Here is a 20291-nt window from a genome sequence, read left to right as displayed (position 1 = left end):
TTAACTGGTCCTCTTGCCTCAGCCTCCCAGGTACCTGGGATTACAGGCAGATACTATGTGGTACCTGGATAGGAAGGACATTGACTTTTACTCTGAGATGAAGCAGTGGAGCAACGTAGTCTGATTTATGTTTTTAAAAGATAATAGGCTGGGCACGGTGGTTCACACCTATAATCCTAGTACTTTGGGAAGCCAAGGCGAGAGGATCACTTGAGGCCAGGAGTTCAAGATTAGCCTGAGCACCATAGTGAGACCTTTTCTACAAAAAATAGAAAAAATTAGCCAGGCATGGTGGCATGTTCCTGCAGTACCAGCTACTTGGGAGACTGAGACAGGAGGATCCCTTGAACCCAGGAGTTTGAGACTCCTGTAGGCAGATGAGCTATCATAATGCTTCTGCACTCTCACCTGGGCAACAGAGTGAGATCGTGTCTCAAAAAAAAAAAAAACCCTAAATCAAACAAACAACTCCCCCCGCCCCCATAACTAGCTGCTTTGTTGAAAATTGGGGACAGGGAGGTGGAGTGGGGTAGAGCAAGGAAAAGCAGGAGACATAGAGGAGGTTATAAAAGACAATAGTAGTTTTCCAGTTGACATGAGTGGTTTGAATGAGGATTGTAAGAAATGAGTTTCTGAATATATTTGAAAGATTTCCTAACAGATGAGAAAAAGAGAGGAGTCAAGGATGACACCAAGATTTTTGGCCTGAGCAACTCGAAGGAGGGAGTTTGTATCAGTGGAGATAGGAATGCTGTGGGTAAAGCAGGCTTTGGGGGAGAAATGAGGAATTAACTCAGGGACATTTTAATGTTTGAAATGACTATATGTATGCAAATGATGTCAAGTAGGCAGTTGGATGTATGACTGTGGAGTTTAGAAACCAGGTCTGGGTTGGAGATAGACATTTTGGAGTCAGCATATAATTAGTATTTAAAACCATGTGTGATTAGGGTTTAATGGAGCTAGAGAGGGAAGATGACCAAGGACTGAGTCCTGGGGCCTTCTAACATTGAAAGATCAGAAAGAAGATGTTTATTATTTGAGGAGGGTGGAACCAAAGAAGTTTTGGCACAGTTAGTGGGAGGTGGAGCAGGTGTGAAGGGTCTTAATGAAAATGGGCAATTGAATGAAGGTTTGCATATTGAATGGTGAGATCACCAGCCATATTTGTCATCTTTGCTCTCAGAATGCCTATTGCCTTGCTTATATTTTTCTAAGTTGAAAGATTCTTCTTTGGAGAAACTTAACCTAAGGGAAAAGGTGTACAGCACTGACATTTAGTGGGTTCCCTCCTCAACAGAATGTCATCCTGAACTTAGGACAAGCCCTGTTTTAACTTCCAATCTGACTTTGTAATGCCTATTCCACACAAGTTTGAAGACCACTATATTTGAGAGACCAAAACAGTCAAAGGTCACTCATAAGTAAATAGCGCTGAGAACAGAAGAAACTTTATAGTGAATTACAGAGCTACCAGGAGATATTGCATCAGTGGAACAGGAACAGGAGAATATAAAAGGGATTATTCAGAGAATAGGAAATGGAAATTAAAACTTTGATGCATACATTAAATCCAGTAAAAGGGATAAGAATGTCTCATAGTAGAATGAGTCGAAAGAAAGGAAAAAAGTGTAGGAAAAGAGACAATCAGTTCAAGAGATCCAACATCTGAGTAATGCCAGTTTAACAAAAAGATAACAGAGAAAGCCAAGGGGAGAGAATCATCAAATAAAAAATAAAAACTGTTTCTAAGAATTGAATGGCATAAATATCTAGATTAAAATAGGGCTTCCAAATGAATGTTTTGCAGAATGAGTGGAAAAGACATAGTAAGGCACATTATTATGGCATTTCAGAATACCTGGGAAAAAGAGAGAAACTAATATGCTTCCACCAAGAAAAAATAGGTCACATGGAGGGTGAGGAATAAAAATCTTAATCAGACTTTCTCAACACCACCATCAGATACTAGGAGACAAGGAATAGATTCCTTCAAAACTCTTAAGAAAAATAAATTTCAATCTAGAATTTTATACTCAAGACAATCTATCATTTAACTATGAGAATTTTAGAATTGGAAATTCTTAATTTTTCCTCCCCATGTACCCTTTTTTTTCCAGGAAGTCATAGATATGACTTCATGATAAGTCATGAACAAAAAAGATTTTGGCTGTTATAAATGAGATTCAACCCAGGAGATAAGTAAAGGAATTCTTTTGATCACAGTGATAGACCTACACAAGATGAACCAGTCTAAATTGCTGTGAAACAAGATGGTTTCAGAAAGGATGTCTTCAGAAGGGAAAATGGAATTGATAAGGATCAGTGTCAAGTTATTGAGGGACTTTTATAAGAGCTCTTGGAGGGTGTATTTTCAGTGTTGAAAGGCAACAAAGCAATGAAAATAATGAAGAAAGATTTAAAGAGGTATAAGCAAGGAAATGTAATTATACTATACAAGATAGTTTAGCTTGAAAAACTGTTTACATAAGCATACTCATGTAAACCTGGATATGAATTTAACCCCAAACTGATTACATTAGAAGCATGAGAGAGGGAAGTGGTACATGTATGTTTTGTGTAAGAGCTAAATCCTAATCTCTAGTAAAAAACAAAAAATGTCTAAAACTTAAAAACCACAAAATAAGATATACCTCTAGATAATCTGTGTTGACTACTAGTTTTTTGAAGTCAAAGTCAGTAGCTTTTTTTCTCTTAAAATTTCTACCTCAAAAACAAGGAAGTGCATCATGAAGTCCATTTTATTTTCTTTAGTTATTTTACTGTATAAAATCTTAAGTTTGGATAGCACTTTTCAAGGAATTTATTGTTTTGCAAAATTCATTTATGTGAATTTATAGTTTTTAAGACTTCTACATGTTTTGGCTAGGTGCAGTGGCTTATGCCTGCAATCCTAGCACACTGGGAGGCTGAGGCCGGAGGATTGCTTGAGGTCAGGAGTTCGAGACCATCCTGAGCAAGAGCAAGAACCTGTCTCTATTGAAAATAGAAAAATAAGCCAGGCGCAGTGGCATGTGCTTGTAGTTCCAGCTACTCTGGAGGCGGAGGCAGGAGGCAGGAGGATGGCTTGAGCCCAGGAGTTTGCGGTGAGCTATTGATGACACCATTGCACTCTAGCCTGGGCAACAGAGCAAGACTCTTGTCTCCAAAAAAAAGACTTTTACATGTCGTTATCTCATCTGATGTTCTTACCAACCCTCTGAAGCAGGTGATGATGTAAGTGTTATTAGTCACATTTAGAAGTGAGAAAAATTAAGACTGACCTAGAATCACACAGCTATTAAGAGAGAAAGTAGGACTCATTTCCATTCCCCTTGTTTTTTTTAATATTTACCATTCTATACTTTATGTTCTTAATGATGTGTTAAAAGAAAAACTTTCAACAAATTAAATTTAACAGAGTTCATTTGATCAAGAACAATTCATGAATTGGGCAACACTTAGAAGCAGAGGAGGTTCAGAGAGTTCTGGTCTGCAATGTGGACAATCAGTATGTATAGACAAGACATGAAAGTAAAAGTACAGAAATAGCTTGATAGGTTACAGCTAGGATTTGCCTTATTTGGATACGGTCTCATCAGTTAACTGCCTTGATTGAGACCCAGCTATCTACTATAGAAATTGAACTCCTAAGTTAGATTTTGTTTCCTTTAAGTACTAAGTTAGATTGTAGGTTTTTTGTTTTTTTTCACATAGAAACTCAGTACTGAGACAGCCTCAGCCAGTGACCACATGCTTATTTAAATAATTAACAGGTGAAAGAAAGACCTGTAGATTCTAATTCTTAGTCTTTTGTACTTTGTTTCCTAATTTTGTTGTAATTTAGATGTCTTTTTAAAAATTGTGGTAAAAAACACATAAAATTTACCATTTTAATCATTTTTAAGTGCTAATATGGTTGCAGAACAGAACTTTTTTTATCTTGTAAAGCTGAAACACTGTACCCAGTAAACAACAACTCTCTTTTTCTCTCAGCTCCCAGCCCCTAGTAAACCTCCATTCTCCTTTCTGCTTCGATGAATTTGACTACTTCAAATATCTCATCTGAGTAGAATCATATAGTGTTTGTCTTTTGGCTGATTTCGCTTACGTAATGTCCACAAGATTCATGCAGGTTGAAGCATATGACAAGATTTCCTTTCTTTTTAAAGCTGAATAATATTCTGGTGTGTGTGTATGAATGTGTATATCACTTTTTTTTTTTAATCCATTCATCTGTCACTAGGGTTGCTTGCACCAGGCTGTTGTGAATAGTGCTGCTGTGAACATGGGTGTACAGATATCTCTTCGTGTCCCTGCTTTTGATTCTTTTGGATATATACCCAGAAGTGGGATTGCTGGATCATATGGTAGTTTTTAATTTTTTGAAGAACTGGCATACTGTTTTCCATAGTGGTTGTACCATTTTATATTCTCACTAAGACTGTACAAAAGTTGTAGTTTCTCCATATCCTTGCCAACATTTCTTAGTTTCTGGGTTTTTTTGTTTGTTTGCTTTTAGACAGGGTCTTGCTCTCTGTTGCCTGGGCTAGAGTGCAGTGACATGGTCATAGGTCACTGCAATCTCAAACTCCTGGGTCCTGGGCTCCGGTGATCCTCCTACCTCAGGCTCCTGAGTAGCTGGGACCACAGGTGCACGCCACCATACCTGGCTAACTTTTCCATTTTTTGTGGAGATATGGGTCTTACTATGTTGCCAAGGCTGGTCTTGAACTTCTGGTCTCAAGTGATCATACCACCTCAGCCTCCCAGAGTGTTGGGATTACAGGCATGAGCCACTGCACCTGGCTAGATTTGGTTTTTCTATTATTTCTTATCAAATCCTTGTGTCCATAATCTGGCTGCACCCTGCTTATTCTGCTTCTTACCCTTCCACTTCCCCAGTACAAACCCTCATCATTCTAGGCATTCTATCTCTACCTTGGTTTGCCAATTATCATTTCCACCTTCTTGTCTGCTATCAAAAAGTGTTGTCAAACAGGTTGTTTTGCATTCTGGAATAATTTATCATTCTTCTTAAATTATTCCCAAACCTGTGATTTTTCAAAGTTAAGACCAAGTTCTGCATATCACAAAGCTTTCTAGATTGCTGTCATTTTCAACTGATTTCTCTAATATTTGACTCTGCTTCTTTTGATATTCTAATTTCTCTCTCTTTCTCTTTCTCTTTCTAGATAGATAGATATAGTTTTGTACTTTTTTTTGAGACAGGTCTCACTCTGTCACTTAGGCCGCAGTGCAGTGACACAATCATAGCTCACTGCAGCCTCAAACTCCTGGACTCAAGTGATCCTACTGCCTCAGCCTCCTGAGTAGCTAAGACTACAGGTGTGTACCACCACAACCAGCTAATTTTCAAAAAAATTTTTGTAAAGACAGCATCTCTTTATGTTCCTCAGGCTGGTCTTGAACTCGTGGCCTCAAGTGGTCCTCCTGCCTCAGCCCCCCAACATGCTAGGATTACAGGCATGAGCCACTGTGCCCAGCCTACTTTGTTTTTTGATCTTTCTCTACCTAGTTAATAAACCTTGCAGAGAGAGGATCTTATCTTACATTTACCATATATCTCTACAAGGAATGTAATATAGTGCTGGACATACATCAAACATTGAAAATTTTTGTCCCCATGTAATCTCCCTGCCGTCTCCCTTTTTTTCCTTCATATTTTGTATGATTTTCCTGGTTATAACTGATTCTTCTAATGGCATTCAGACTCAGAAGGCCTCTTGATTTAACATTTCAAATTTATCCTTTGTTAGGAAAAAATTAGGTTCATACTGCATTTTGAAATAATGAAAATATTTTAAAATCTGTATTTTGTATTTACATGACAATTTAAAAGATGTCCCCCCCACACAAACACATACATACCCAAAATGTAAAACTAGTAAGACAAACTCAAAAAATATTTTGCAAAGATCTGATTTTCTTAGTTTACAAAGACCTTGTACAAACTAATAAGGGAAAAAAAATTAGTAATGCAAGAAAATATGGACAGAAGATATGAAAAGCTATTTATGAAAAAAAGAAACACAAATTTTACATCCTTCATAGTTAAATTAAAATCAAAATGAAGTACTATTTTTTTTTTTTTTTAATTAGGTGAGCAAATGTTAAGTTTCACCATAGTGCTGACAAGGGGAGATGGAGGAATGGACTACTGTCTCATGCACTGTTAGTGTGTTAATCAGTTAGGAATGTATTTCATCTAGAAGTAGTAAAAAACCTGTCTGTTAATAGTAGTTTAAACACATAGGAATTTACTTTCTCACACAATAGGAAGCTGGCATTTTGTTAGCAAATTGATGATATCAGTGGTGGCATTTCTTACTTTTCTTGGCCAATCCCTTATTAACTGCTTCATGGACATGAGTTGTTTCAGATATGTTCAAATTCAAGGTAACAATAAATTAGTAGAAGGAAAAACCAGACTAGCTGAAATTGTCCGTTTTTATCAAGAAAGCAAAAGGCACTCCCAGAGCTCTACCGCAGATGTTCTTTTCAGTCTCATGGTCCCTTACATGGGATTAGGTATATTGCTGCTCTGAACAAAATCAGTGTTTTATTAGTAAGGAAATTACTAATTTATTAATGAGAAAGGGGTATTGGATAGGCAACTAAAAGTGTCTGTTACATGACTAGTGCAACTTTTCTAGACATAAATTGTCAGCATCTTCCCAAATTTAATATACACTTATTCTTTGATCCAAAAGTTCTATTGTTCAGAGTTTACCCATGAATAAATTTCTGTTTTTGTGAATTAGAGAGCTTCATAGAAGTATAACTTTCTGGGCCCTAGCTTAGATCTTAGAATCATTGGAGTTGGACCAAGAAATCTCTATTTGTTTTAATTTAAACACCTTACTCTAGTTGACCTTTGTTTGGAGCTAGATTTGAGAGTTTCTGTATGAACTATAATGTAATCCCGATTTTTAAAGTACAGTAGTCATAAAATTGCAAAAAAACCTTTTAGCCAGCTAACCCATAGCTGGCTTTTCTTTAAAATAACAAAAGAACATCCCCCCACCCACCAGTTCAGTTAAGTAATTGCAGATAAAGCCAAAAGAATATAGCACTCATCCCACTTTTGTATGGAGAACAACTGTTAATACCAACTGACATTTTCCTGATTATTTCCATAGCATAAAATATGCACAGTTGCTATTTGCTACATTTTACTTGACTGTCCTCCAGAAATATATCTTTTTAATTGTTACCAATTTGATAATCTCATTTTAATTTACATCTTTATTAGAAAAGATATGATCTTTTCATACATTTATTGGTCATTTGCATTTTTTCCTTTACATTATTGCCTTGAAAGTCTTAATCATCTTTTAAATGTACTCAGTACAATATTAAGTAGTAGTGTATTCTGAGTGTATTTTAATAGTAAACCAGTTTTATGGTTTGTTATGTTTTGAAAATAATCCTTCACTTGAAAAAAAATAAGATAATGCCCTATAATTTAATGATTTGGTGTCCATTTAAACTGTTAGTGGAAGAGATGAAAGCAATTCTAAAAATATATTGTGGTACTACCTTAAAAGGATAATTCCTTATCTTCTGGCTCTAAAAATTAGATGACATAGTTTTAAATATGTTGGACAGTTACTATTCAGATAGTAAATGCTTAATTTTTTTTTTTTTAAAGCAGAGTCTCGCTTTGTCGCCCAGGCTAGCGTACAGTGGCCTGATCATAACTCTCTGTAACTTTGAATTCCTGAACTCAAGCAATCCTGCTACCTCAGCCTCCTGAGTAGCTGGGGCTACAGGCAGGCGCCACACGTAGCTAATTTAATTTTTTTTTTTTTTTTTTTTGAGACAGAGTCTCCCTCTGTCACTCCAGCTAGAGAGGAGTGGCATCACCATAGCTCACTGCAACCTCAAACTCCTGGACTCAAATAATCCTTCTGCCTCAGCCTCCTGTGTAGCTGGGATTACAGGAATGGGCCATGACGCCTGGCTAATTTTTTCTATTTTTAGTAGAGACGGACTCTCACTCTAGCTCAGGCTGCTCTCGACCTCCTGAGCTTGAGCGATCCTCCTGCCTCCGCCCCAGAGTACTAGAATTACAGGCACGAGCCACTGCACCCATCCTAAATTTTCTTTTTTTTTGTAGAAACATAATCTTACTATATTGCCCAGGCTGGTCTTGAACTCCTGGCCTCAAGTGATCCTCCCTCCCACCCTTGTCTCCCAAAGTGCTGGGATTGTAGCTGTGTGCCCAGCCTTAAATGTTTTTAATAACAGTTATTCACTTTAAAAATCACTCTTTATTTTTTTAAGACCATAATTTACATCTTCTATGATAACATTGAAAGCTAGTTGCCAGGATTTAAAATTATTGTAAATATATAGATATATTTTGAAAATAGCTTTCTGTTTTCTAAAACTTTCTCCTGAGCTAAGTGATGTACTAACTTCCTTCTGAAATGCTTATATCCTCTGAAATGCTTATATCCATGACCAGAATTTGTTTTGTCAGTTTTACATTTAGTCTTCAGGACAGATATGAAAGATATTGTTGTTTTCCAGTGATTGATAGCAAGATAGCATTCAGGCATTTAATTTTAGATTTTTAGCTAGCCGAGAAACACTGAATTTTAAATATGGTTGCTTCATTAGGGAGTAGGTGTGATACTTGTTTTATGAATGAAGAAACTAAAGCCATGATTATTTTATTAACATTTAGAAGATGTTTCTCTCTTTTTGTGTATTTCTACAGATCATTAACTGAAGACAGAATAAATAGCTATGCAAAATTCTCACATGGATGAGTACAGAAATTCTAGTAATGGCAGCACAGGCAGCAATTCAGAGGTAGTGGTAGAACATCCTGCTGATTTCAGTACTGAGATTATGAATGTTACAGAAATGGAACAGTCACCTGATGACTCTCCCAATATCAATGCATCTACAGAAGAAAGTGAAATGGCAAATGCTGTGGACCTTCCAGTGACACTGACAGAAACAGAAGCAAATTTCCCTCCAGAATATGAAAAATTTTGGAAAACTGTAGAAAATAATCCTCAGGATTTTACAGGCTGGGTATATTTACTTCAGTATGTAGAACAGGAGGTTAGTAACTATTTAAATGGTATTAGAAGGGACAGATTAGTCAAATAATTAAGTAATAACAGTTTATAACAAAATAATAGGCCTCATTGTCTTATAATTAAAATGGGCTCTTAAAATTTTCAGATTAAGTTGAATAACATTAGATACATTTTTAGCTTTGAAAATAACTTACAGCATTTGTATATTGTGGACAGTCAGTGTAAGTAGAGTCAAAGCCTAGTGTTTTATAATAATTGGGGTGGGTGTGTGTGTAAAATTACTGAAATAAAAGGTTTACAAAATTAGTTTCTTCTGTTTCAATTGGATTTATAGGAAAATGGGCTGCTGTGTGTGTGATTTTTAAGCGTGTAGTTTATTTATTTTTGAGATAATAGATTTGAAAGGATAATAAATGTTTTTGACAAAATCTTCCAAGATGTTTAAATACTTTGTTTTATTTTCATCAGAATCACTTGATGGCTGCCAGGAAGGCTTTTGACAAATTTTTCATACACTATCCGTATTGCTATGGTTACTGGAAAAAGTATGCAGATCTTGAAAAGCGGCATGACAACATTAAACAATCAGATGAGGTGCGTACATCACTGAATAAAGTTATCTCCATTAGGTACTGTAAGCCAATTAATAACAAAACAAAGACTTTTCTTTTTTGGCTGGCAGTACCTACCATTTATGCTCAAACAATTTTTATAGGGTATTTTATTTGCATTTGTCACTCTTGTGGCATTTGTAGCTAATATTTTCTCTCTTTGTTGGCAGGTGCGTTAAACCTCTACAGTTTGTCAAGCTTTGCAGTGCAAGCCTCTGTATTACACTGCAGCTTAACAAGTAGGGCAGGGCTTTTCTCTCACTTACATTTATTTCTCATTTTCCAAACAATATAGTTGGTTTGCTAGTCACATTTGCTACGTCTTATTGCATTTTTGGTCAGACGCTGTCATTGATGCTCTAATGGGTCTGTGCCCTATGGTCTGTAACCCAAAGCCTGCCCACACAACCCGGTCAGAATGCAGGGACTGCTGCGCTTTGAAGATCAAGACTCTGCACGTGGGGATCAGAACATTGCCATGTTCTATCCAACCTCCACCCAAATGGTAATGGTAGATTATTTAAACAAAATTCCAGTAATTAGTATTTCTAAGGTTCACCGGATAACACAGTGTTGCCTCTCTGTTAAGAAATAATGAAATATTTGAAGTACAGTTCATTGTTTTCTTCTTAGGTTTATCGTCGGGGGCTTCAGGCAATACCTCTTAGTGTTGATCTTTGGATACATTACATAAACTTCTTAAAAGAAACATTGGACCCTAGTGATCCTGAGACAAACAGTACAATAAGAGGGTATGTGAAACATTGATACTCAGATGTATTTGAAGATGTAAATAAGTATTCTTATGTTGATAATAGAACTCTATAATAGATGTTGAATACTAAGCTGGAAGTTTAGCCTTTGTTTCTTTTGCACTATTTTAAAAAAAAAGGACACATGTAATAAGATTATGCTTGATTATTTAACAAATGCAAATAATAAAGCCTTTCTCTATTCCACACTCCCTTTCCTTATGTCCCCAGTTCCACTCACCTTATCGTTAAATGGCTTGGCATGTGTTCTTTCAGATATATGTAGATATACATACTTCTGTATGTATTTGACATTGTTCTTTGACTTTTTTTTATTTAACAGAATGTCTTGCAATCTGACCCTACCATATTTTTTTAACCTTGCAAAAGTATTTTATAGTGTCAAATTACTATATTTTATTTTTGACCAAATCCATATTTATAGGAAATAATAAGTGCTACAGAGAACATCTCTGTACAAGTCAATATTTTTGTAGAATGTGCTAGAAATGGAGCTTCTGTCAAAGGGCATACACAGCTAAGATTTATCAAGTGTTCCTTCAAAAATGGTGTCTATTTTAAACTCCCAAAGTGTATGAAAGTAGTCAAATTCCGACAGCTTTTCCATATGTGTATATTTTTAACCTCTGATGGTAGCTCTTTGTTTTTTTAATTTGTGTATATCTTGATTGCTCATCCTGGTTTACTTTTTTTTTTTTTTTCGAGACAGTCTCTCACTTTATTGCCCAGGCTACAGTGCCATGGCGTGAGCCTAGCTCACAGCAACCTCAGACTCCTGGATTCCAGTGATCCTCCTGCCTCCCAAGTAGCTGGGACTACAGGCGCACACCACTGCGCCCGGCTAATTTTTTTTATTTTTAGTAGAGACGGGGGTCTCACTCTTGCTCAGGCTGGTCTCGAACTCCTGACCTCAAGCAATCATCCTGCCTCAGACTCCCAGAGTGCTAGGTTTATAGACATGAGCTACCGCATCCAGCCAACTTTCTTCTTATATGCTGTTTATAAGCCATTTTTAATTGCCTGTTCATATTACTTGCTCATTTTTCTCTTGAATTGTCTTTTTCTTACTGATTATAGGAATTGGTTAATGTGTTTTTGTTTTTCAAAAAAAAGTATATGCATTTGGTTTAAAGAGTCAGCTAATGTTAAACTACCTATAACAAAAAGCAGTCTCTCCACCTTCCTTCAAATATTTTAGCTGTGTCTTCTGGTATTTTCCACTGTGTGTATAATAGCAGCTCTATACTGCTTTCTCTCTTTATTGTACACATTATGTGTCTGTTATGGTAGGTGAGAATTTTAGCTCACTTATACCCTGTCACCCCATTTTATATCTTTCCAATATACCTACAGGATAGGTTTCAATCCATGTGTTTCAGTGTTTTTGTTTTTTAAATCATTCTAAAGCTTTAAATATTTTTCATCATATTATCCCTTCATTTTATAACCTTTTGTTTCTCCTGGAGTTAATTACTAATTTCCCTGCCTCCCTTTTTCCCCATTTGTCTAATTTTCTTTGAGCATTTAAGCTTTTTTTGTGCACTCCAGTGGCTTTGTAAAAAGCTTTAAATGTGGCTTTCTACTCAATCAGACCCGTCAGATAATTCATAAGTCCCATTTTTTCCCCTCCTTTGAGCTGTCCCTCCTTTAACCCTTTCTACTGTTATCTGAACTGGTTGCTGTCTTCTAGTTCTGCTGTGCAACAGTTGTCTTAGGATTTCCTTATCTTGATTCTAGGAGATGTATTTACCTCACTCCTGGCTTTCATGCCTTGTTTATTAGAGTTTATTAGATCCTACTCTTTCTTTATTGATGTTCATCTTTTAGAGGAATGCATCCTATAACTTCCTGATAAAGGATGCTTAGAATGAAAACATAATTTTAAGGTTTGATAGGGTATAGAATTTTGGGTTGAAGATAATTTTTCCTTGGGGCTTTGAAGGCACTCTATTCTTCTATAGCTTCTGATGTTGCTGTTGAGAAGTCTGATAACCATTCTTCAAGATCCTCTTTCTATGAGTTGTTTTTCCTCCATGGAAGTCCTTAGGATGTTCTATCTTTGATATAAATGCAGTTTTATGATAATGTGCTTTGGTATGGATTTTATTTCTCTCAATTCATTGTGCTTATTGAGTGAGTCTTTTCAATCTGGGATGCTCATGTCCTTTTGTTCTTAGAAATGTTATTATCATGAATTTTCTTATTTTGATAATTTCCTTCCCTTGGTTTTGTCTGTTGTTTTTAATAGTAGGATATTGAACTTCTTGTTTTAATAATTGAGTTTTCTTTAGCTGGGTATGGTGGTGTGAACCTGTAGTTCTAGCTACTTGGGAGACTGAAGCAAGAAGATTGCTTGAGCCTAGGAGTTTGAGGCTGCACTGTGCTATGATCATGCCACTGCACTCCAGCCTGGGTTAGAGAGTGAGACCCTGTTTCTGGGGAAAAAAATTGTGTCATTTTCTTATCTTCTCCGTTCCTATTTTCCATCTCTTGAACTTTGTCCAGCTTTTTGAGATATTTCCTTGACCCTTGTATTGGATTTTTAACATCTGCCATCAGGTTTTTAATACTCAAGAATCTTCCTTATTCTCTGAATGTTCCTTTTCTTATAGCCTCCTATTCTTGTTTCATGGCTGTGTATCTTTTTATTATTTCTTTGAGGATATTAGGATAGTTGAAGTTTTCCTCTTTTCCCAGCACTATCTGTTTGATCTGAAGTTTTTTTGTTATTTGTTTTCATCTCTGAAATACCTGATCTTTGGATTTCTGTTCCTGTTAAAGAGTAGATATTAACAAGCTATTAATACATGGAGGCTCTGTGTGTTTTGTATGGAGCATTGTTAGCTGTCCTGGAGGGCTTCATAGTAGGGTGATCATGTGGCCATTCAGGTTTTTGTTGGGGGACGCCCATTGTTGGTAACCTTATATCTTATTCCCAAGCCAAGCAGTTTCTTCAGAGAAGGGTAATCTGATCTGCCTGGAGAACAGAAACCTAGCTTCTGAAATGCCATAGCTGGGAAGAAAAGGGGGTTGAAGATTTCTCATCATTCATTAAGCAGACCCTCTTCTAAACATTGTCTTTTTGTTTGTTTTTTTGAGACGGAGTCTCGCTCTGTCACCTGGGCTAGAGTGCTGTGGCTCACAGCAACCTCAGACTCCTGGGCTCAAGGGATTCTCCTACCTTAGCCTCCCGAGTAGCTGGGATTACAGGCATGCCACCACACGCGGCTGATTTTTCTGTTTATAGTAGAGACAGGGTTTCACTCTTGCTCAGGCTGGTCTCGAACTCCTGAGCTTAAGCAATCCTCCCGTGTCAGCCTCCCAGAGTGTTAACAGGATTATAGGCGTGAGCCACCCTGCCTGGCCTAACATTCTGTCTTTCTCTCATTGCCCCGTTTACTGTCTTTCTCTCTGTTTATCCACACTTTTCTCAGTGTCTAGTATGTCAATTTTCTGAATCATTCGAGAGTTCTGCAGGGACAGTAACATCTATTTTATTCTCTTGAAAACCTTACACTTAAACATGTCCATGTCACCCAGGCTGGAGTACAGTGGTGCAATCATAGCTCATTGCAACTTCAAACTCCTGTGCTCAAGTGATCCTCCGACCTCAGCCTTTCAAGTAGTTGGGGCTACAGGTTTGTGAAACCACACCTGGCTAAGTTTTAAACATTTTTTTGTAGAGATAGGGTCTTGCTATGTTGCCCAGGCTGGTCTTGAACTTCTGGGCTCAAGTGATCCTTCTACCTTGGCCTCTGAAAATGCTGGGATTACAGGCTTGAGCCACCACACCATTTCCACATTTTTAATCTTTTATCTCCACATATTAAACATATTTCCTCCAGTGTTGATATATCTTTAATTTTGGTTACGGTGTCTTTTATCATATGAAGGTGTTTTTTCTTTTTAATCTTAATGTGGTTTAATTTTCAATCTTATATTTGTTCCTGAGTTTTGTGCCTATCTTGCACAAATATATAGATATATGAATATGTAAAGAATATGTAAATCCTGTATTTTGTTCTAATTTTTTAATAGTTGTTTTGGTCATTGATTTATCTGGCATTTAATTTGTATCTATTGTGAGATAGACTTTAACCTTTTATATTTTTTCCCTTTTGAATAATCTAGCCTTTCTATATTGACTTAAAATATCTCCTATGTTATATTCTTAACTACTCACATATACATTGATCTCCTTTTTGTTTTCTTGGGCATTGTTCTGTTGGTCCATTTTTCTGTACCAGGCCAGTGCCATATTTGTAATTACTATAGCTTCCTAGTTTCTCATGATATTTTTTAGGAAAATGCCTGCTGTATTGTTCTTTTGCAAAAACATTTTATATTTTTGTATGCTAGATGAATATTAGAATTTGATTTTCTTGTTCCACCCAAAAGTTGTTAGAATTTTTTTGGAATTGTAATAAAATTATAGGTTAGTTTAGGGAATGTAGTTTTATACTACTTGAAAATACCTCTTGATTTTAAGATATTTATTTTGAAAATTTGTATATGTAAGTTTTATCCTATTGGGGTGTCAAATCCAATAATGAAAATTGCTGGCCAGGCATGGTGGCTTATGTCTGTAATCCTAGCACTTTGGGAGGCTGAGGCAGGAAGATCACTTGAGGTCGGGAGCCTGAGCAAGAACGAGACCCCGTATCTACTAAAAATAGAAAGAAATTAGCCAGACAACTAAAAATATAGAAAACATTAGCCGGGCATGGTGGCGCATTCCTGTAGTCCTAGCTATTTGGGAGGCTGAGGCAGGCGGATTTCTTGAGCCCAGGAGTTTGAGGTTGCTGTGAGCTAGACTGATGCCATGGTACTCTAGCCCTATAGCCTGGGCAACAGAGCGAGACTGTTCTGTCTCAAAAAAAAAAAAAAAAAAATATTGCTTACAGAAATCTCTTGAAATGAGCTAGGTATTTTAAAATAAGTATTTTTGTTATTATAGATTTTTAGAATTGATAGGGGCTTTTGAGGGTTTTAAAATATATTTTTACTTCTCATTACTGTACAAGGCAGCTGGATTCCTTGATGGAGTGTTATTTTTGCTAGAATATATTCCTTAATTTGAGGTAAAATTTGCCTCTCTAAATTCTTACTTGTTTTAGTTTTGTCTTTTGCCCTAAATGAATCTATACAACAGACATTTCAAGTTTAACAGATATTTAAATGTTTACTGTGTCACTCTAACCTGTTTACAGTGTGTATATTTTGCATTGTAATTTTACATTTGGTAAAATTACATCTAAAGTACATTTATCTATTCCTTTTATTTTCTCACTCTTTTTTTAAGCAGCTACTCTATACTTTCTATTATTTCTTCTACCTTTTAATTCCCTACTTGCATAGGAAGCAGTTCAATATAATTTTTTGAATTTAGCATTGTCTTTTAAATTTAGAAATAATATATTAAAAGTGATTTTATCTTGGAAAGATAACTTAAGAGTAATTTAATTTTTCAGAACTTTTGAGCATGCTGTTCTAGCTGCAGGAACAGATTTTCGATCTGATAGATTGTGGGAAATGTATATAAACTGGGAAAATGAACAGAGAAACTTGAGAGAAGTTACAGCTATATATGATCGTATTCTTGGTATTCCAACACAGCTGTACAGTCATCATTTTCAGAGGTAGGTGGAAAAATCTGATCTTTGAAATATCTTTGATTACTCAAATAACTCATTTTAGTATTAAGTATTATATTAACAATTCTTTGAAATATTATGTAAGATTTTATTAGATGGAAACAGGAATAAATTTTTTTGCTAGATAATCACAATTTATATACTTAGTTTTGACATTTTTTCACATACCTTATGAAATGTTTAGGAATTTTACTGTTTTTAGGTAGAAGGTTCTCCTTATCCATTTTACAGATGAGGAAATAAGGAATCCTGTCTTGTCTAAGGTATTTCAGAATAGAATCTAAGTTAAATTATTTATTCATGGCACTAAATTAACACAGTGCCTGGCACATAGTAGATGTCTATTTTTTAAAACTTAATGATTTATTAGACATATATTCTTTTGATTCATATAACACCTTACATCCAAAACAGAAAAGGATATATTTTATGCATTAAGTCCTACCTATTTCTAAGCAGTTAAGTATCATTCCATTTTAATTTTCCACCATGATTTTCTGTTACGATTGGTATCCTTTCACTTTAATGGTAACTGTTAGAAAACTAATTCTGTACACCCTGATTTCCATGTTCTGTTTTCTGCTGCATGCAAAGTATTCCACCAATTAAGACCCAGAAATTCTTTATTCTTTCTTTCATTTTTTTTTTTTTCTGAGACAGAGTCTTGCTCTGTTGGCCAGGCTAGAGTGCCGTGGCGTCAGGCTAGCTCACAGCAACCTGAAATTCCTGGGCTCAAGAGTAGCTGGGACTACAGGCATGCGCCACCATGCCCGGCTAATTTTTTTTTTTATATATTTTTAGTCGTCCAACTAATTTCTTTCTATTTTTTTTTTTAGTGGAGACGAGGTCTCGCTCTTGCTCAGGCTGGTCTTGAACTCCTGACCTTGAGCGATCCTCCCGCCTCGGCCTCCCAGAGTGCTAGGATTACAGGCGTGAGCCACACTACACCCGGCCTCTTTTTTTTTTTTTTGAGACAGAGTCTCACTCTGTTGCCCGGAGTAGACTGCCATGGCATCAGCCTAGCTCACAGAAACCTCAAATTCCTGAGCTCAAGCAATCCTGCCTCAGCCTCCTGAGTAGCTGGTACTATAGGCGCATGCCACAATGCCTGGCTAATTTTTCTGTTTTTAGTAGAGACTGGTCTTGCTCTTGCTCAGGCTAATCTCGTGCTCCTGAGCTCAAGCGATCCTCCCTCCTTGGCCTCCCAGAGTGCTAGGATTTTACAGGCCTGAGCCACGGCGCCTGTCCCAGAAATTTTTTCTGAAGAACATGAGGACTATGTCTTTACTTTTTTAACTACTATATTTTCTATATTTTTGTCATAATTCTTATGACTAATATTATATAAACTTATGTACTTATTAAGTAAGTGATTTTCTAAGTCTTTCTTTACTGCAGAACGTCTGAGACCTTATGAAGCATTTGTAAAGTACTGTAGATCAGTTTGCCAGACAGAGAAGTTGTTATGCAGACTCAGGTTAGAAATAGGAAATATATACTGTCATCAGGTTTCTAGCTTGTGATGATGAGCTAGGGAGATACTTGCTGAAAGACATTAACACAAGGCTTGGCATATGGAAATGCTTGGTAAATATTTGTTGAATGAGTGAATGCAAAAGTACTTAAAAGCCTGATGGGCAAAAGAGGGTGCCTTTTCATAAGAGTAATTCTTCTGTGATTTAAAGTATAGATAAAATCTGTGATTAAAAAACTTAACTGATAGCAAGAAAGCAATATGTCTGTGAAACTCATATAACATTTACTATATCCCAGACACTGTGCTGAGTGCTTTGTAACCCACTTAATGCTCACAGTAACCCAAAGCGGTAGACACTATTATTATCCCCATTTTAGGAAAGTGGAGGCACAGATAGATTAGAATATTTGCAGGTCACAAAGTTGGTAAGTCATTGGAAGCCATTTGAAATCTGTACGGTGTGGTCCTGAAGTTCTGGATATGGTGTCCTCCAAATCTTTTTTTTTTTTTTTTAAATAAATATCGCACTAGGCATTTTTTTATTTATTATTTTTTAATTTATTTTTTAAGTCATCCTCAGGTCCACTAGGCTTTTAAAAGTGCACAGATGGTACAATCCCCATCAAAATAGTAACATATTTCACAGATGTAGAAAAAAAAATCCTAAGCTTCATTTGGAACCAAAAAAGAGCCCAAAAAGCCAAAGCAATTCTAAGCAAAAGAACAAATCTGAAGGCATCACGTCACCTGAAGTCAAATTATACTACAAGGCTATAGTAACCCAAACAGCATGATACTGGTATAAAAGTAGAGGCCATAGACCAATGGAACAGAATAGAGAACCCAGAAATAAAACAATCTACCCACAACCAACTGATATTTGACAAAGCAAACAGCAGCCTACACTGGGGAAAGGAAGCCCTATTGTATAAATAAATGGTGTTGGAAAAACTGGACAGCCACATGCAGAAGAAGGAAATAACACCCCTATCTCTCGCCATAGACAAAAATTAATTCAAGATGGATAAAATATTTAGATGTAAGGCATGAAACCATAAAAATTCTAGAAGAAAACATAGGATAATCTCTTCTAGATATCAGCCTAGGCAAAGAATTTTTGCTTACCACTCCAAAGGCAAATACAGCAACAACAAAAATAAATAATGGTGTGTCCTAAGACTGCTGCATTGGAGGAACACAAAAAGGTGGCTAAAAATATAGTTTCTACATTTTTTTCCCCAAAAACTTTATTCAAACTCCTGTGGCCATCAACAAAACTTAGCGTGTTCACTAGTATTCATGATTGTTTTCTGTGTCCATATACTTTGCATTCTTCAGAAAATGGCATTGCTTGAAAAATTATCTAGAGAATAAAGGAGCATACATAGTAATTTTATGCTGTCATCATAGCTTTAAAAAATATAAGAACAATTATTACGTTTAATTTATTTGGGCCATTATTTAGGAAAGCAACCTAATATGCATACACATGCATAATTTTATAAATAATTTTAATGACAATTACTGAACAAAAAAATGTGATAACCTACAGTTACATGATAAGGTAATTTGTTAATATGTGTAGAAGTAAAAGGAAGACAGTAAAGCAATGATGGCATTATTTTTAAAAATGGTGCTGGAGGAATTTTGGCAGAAAAACATTAATAGAAATGTAGTTTTCTATATCTTAAGACTATATTAGAGTTTTAAATTTAGGTAGAGTATATTTATATTCAGTCCTATCCATGAATAATAAGTTTTATGAAATATTGAGCACATGAGAATATCTCTTGCACTAGTATATCATTTCTATCAAAATCGTCATTAAAGCTAATTCTCATATCAAGACAATTTTAAAAATCCTAGAAGAAAAAAAAAGTATATCTAGAGTGAACAGGGTGCAACACTAATTGCTAACAAAGACAGTAATTAATATCTCTAAAATTAATAATGAAATAATGGTAGCTACCAAAAGTAGAGAAACTAAAGAAAGAGAAGAAAGTCCACACAAATTTGGTTGATTTTCAATAGATTACAAATTTTATCTCTGTCCATCAAGATGTATTTAGTTCATCCAGTTGTTGAATCCAGTCTAACCTTGTATTGATAGAATGAAGTTTTGTAGTGATACGCTTTGATTACTTTCTCTTTATCTTTTGTATATCTACTAGCAGTTTTTTTCTTAATTATTAGCATTGGGTTTATAAAAAGTATCTTAGTTATAGCACTCTGATTTAGACCGATAATAATTTAATTTCAATTAAATACAAATAGTCTACAATTTTACTTCTCCCACCACACACATTTTGTAGTGATATCACATTTTACATGTTTCTATATTATGTATCTATTAACAAATTATTGAATCCACAATTATTTGAATATTTTTGTCTTTTAAATTTTACACTTTAGGCCAGGCGTGGTGGCTCACGCCTGTAATCCTAGTACTCTGGGAGGCTGAGGAGGCGGGAGGATTGCTTGAGCTCAGCAGCTCGAGACCAGCCTGAGCAAGAGCGAGACCCCGTCTCTACTATAAATAGAAAGAAATTAGCCAAACAACTAAAAACAGAAAAAATTAGCTGGGCACGGTGGCACGTGCCTGTAGTCCCAGCTACCCGGGAGGCTGGGGCAGGAGGATCGCTTGAGCCCAGGAGTTTGAGGTTGCTGTGAGCTAGGCTGATGCCACGGCACTCTAA

At 36.0% G+C, this 20291-nt stretch overlaps 1 protein-coding gene across 3 annotated transcripts in view; it reads left to right on the top strand.

The window, feature by feature from the left end:
- Nucleotides 1-20291, top strand: part of PRPF39 (pre-mRNA processing factor 39) — a 37926-nt gene that overhangs the window by 5006 nt on the left and 12629 nt on the right. The window contains exons 2-6 of one of the 3 annotated variants that reach the window (XM_012642970.1): nt 8750-9102; nt 9549-9674; nt 9862-10196; nt 10325-10443; nt 15936-16103. In XM_012642970.1, coding sequence (XP_012498424.1) covers nt 10110-10196; nt 10325-10443; nt 15936-16103 — 374 coding nt within the window. In that variant the 5' untranslated portion in view covers nt 8750-9102; nt 9549-9674; nt 9862-10109. Of the gene's footprint in view, nt 1-8749; nt 9103-9548; nt 10197-10324; nt 10444-15935; nt 16104-20291 lie in introns of all 3 variants that reach the window. The other 2 variants (XM_012642968.1, XM_012642969.1) reach the window with 2 other exon arrangements.

Source organism: Propithecus coquereli, unplaced genomic scaffold, assembly GCF_000956105.1.
Source record: "Propithecus coquereli isolate 6110/MARCELLA unplaced genomic scaffold, Pcoq_1.0 Scaffold191, whole genome shotgun sequence".
Taxonomy (NCBI): domain Eukaryota; kingdom Metazoa; phylum Chordata; class Mammalia; order Primates; family Indriidae; genus Propithecus; species Propithecus coquereli.
The sequence above is the reverse complement of the archived record's forward strand: the minus strand, read 5'-3'. Positions and strand labels throughout refer to the sequence as shown.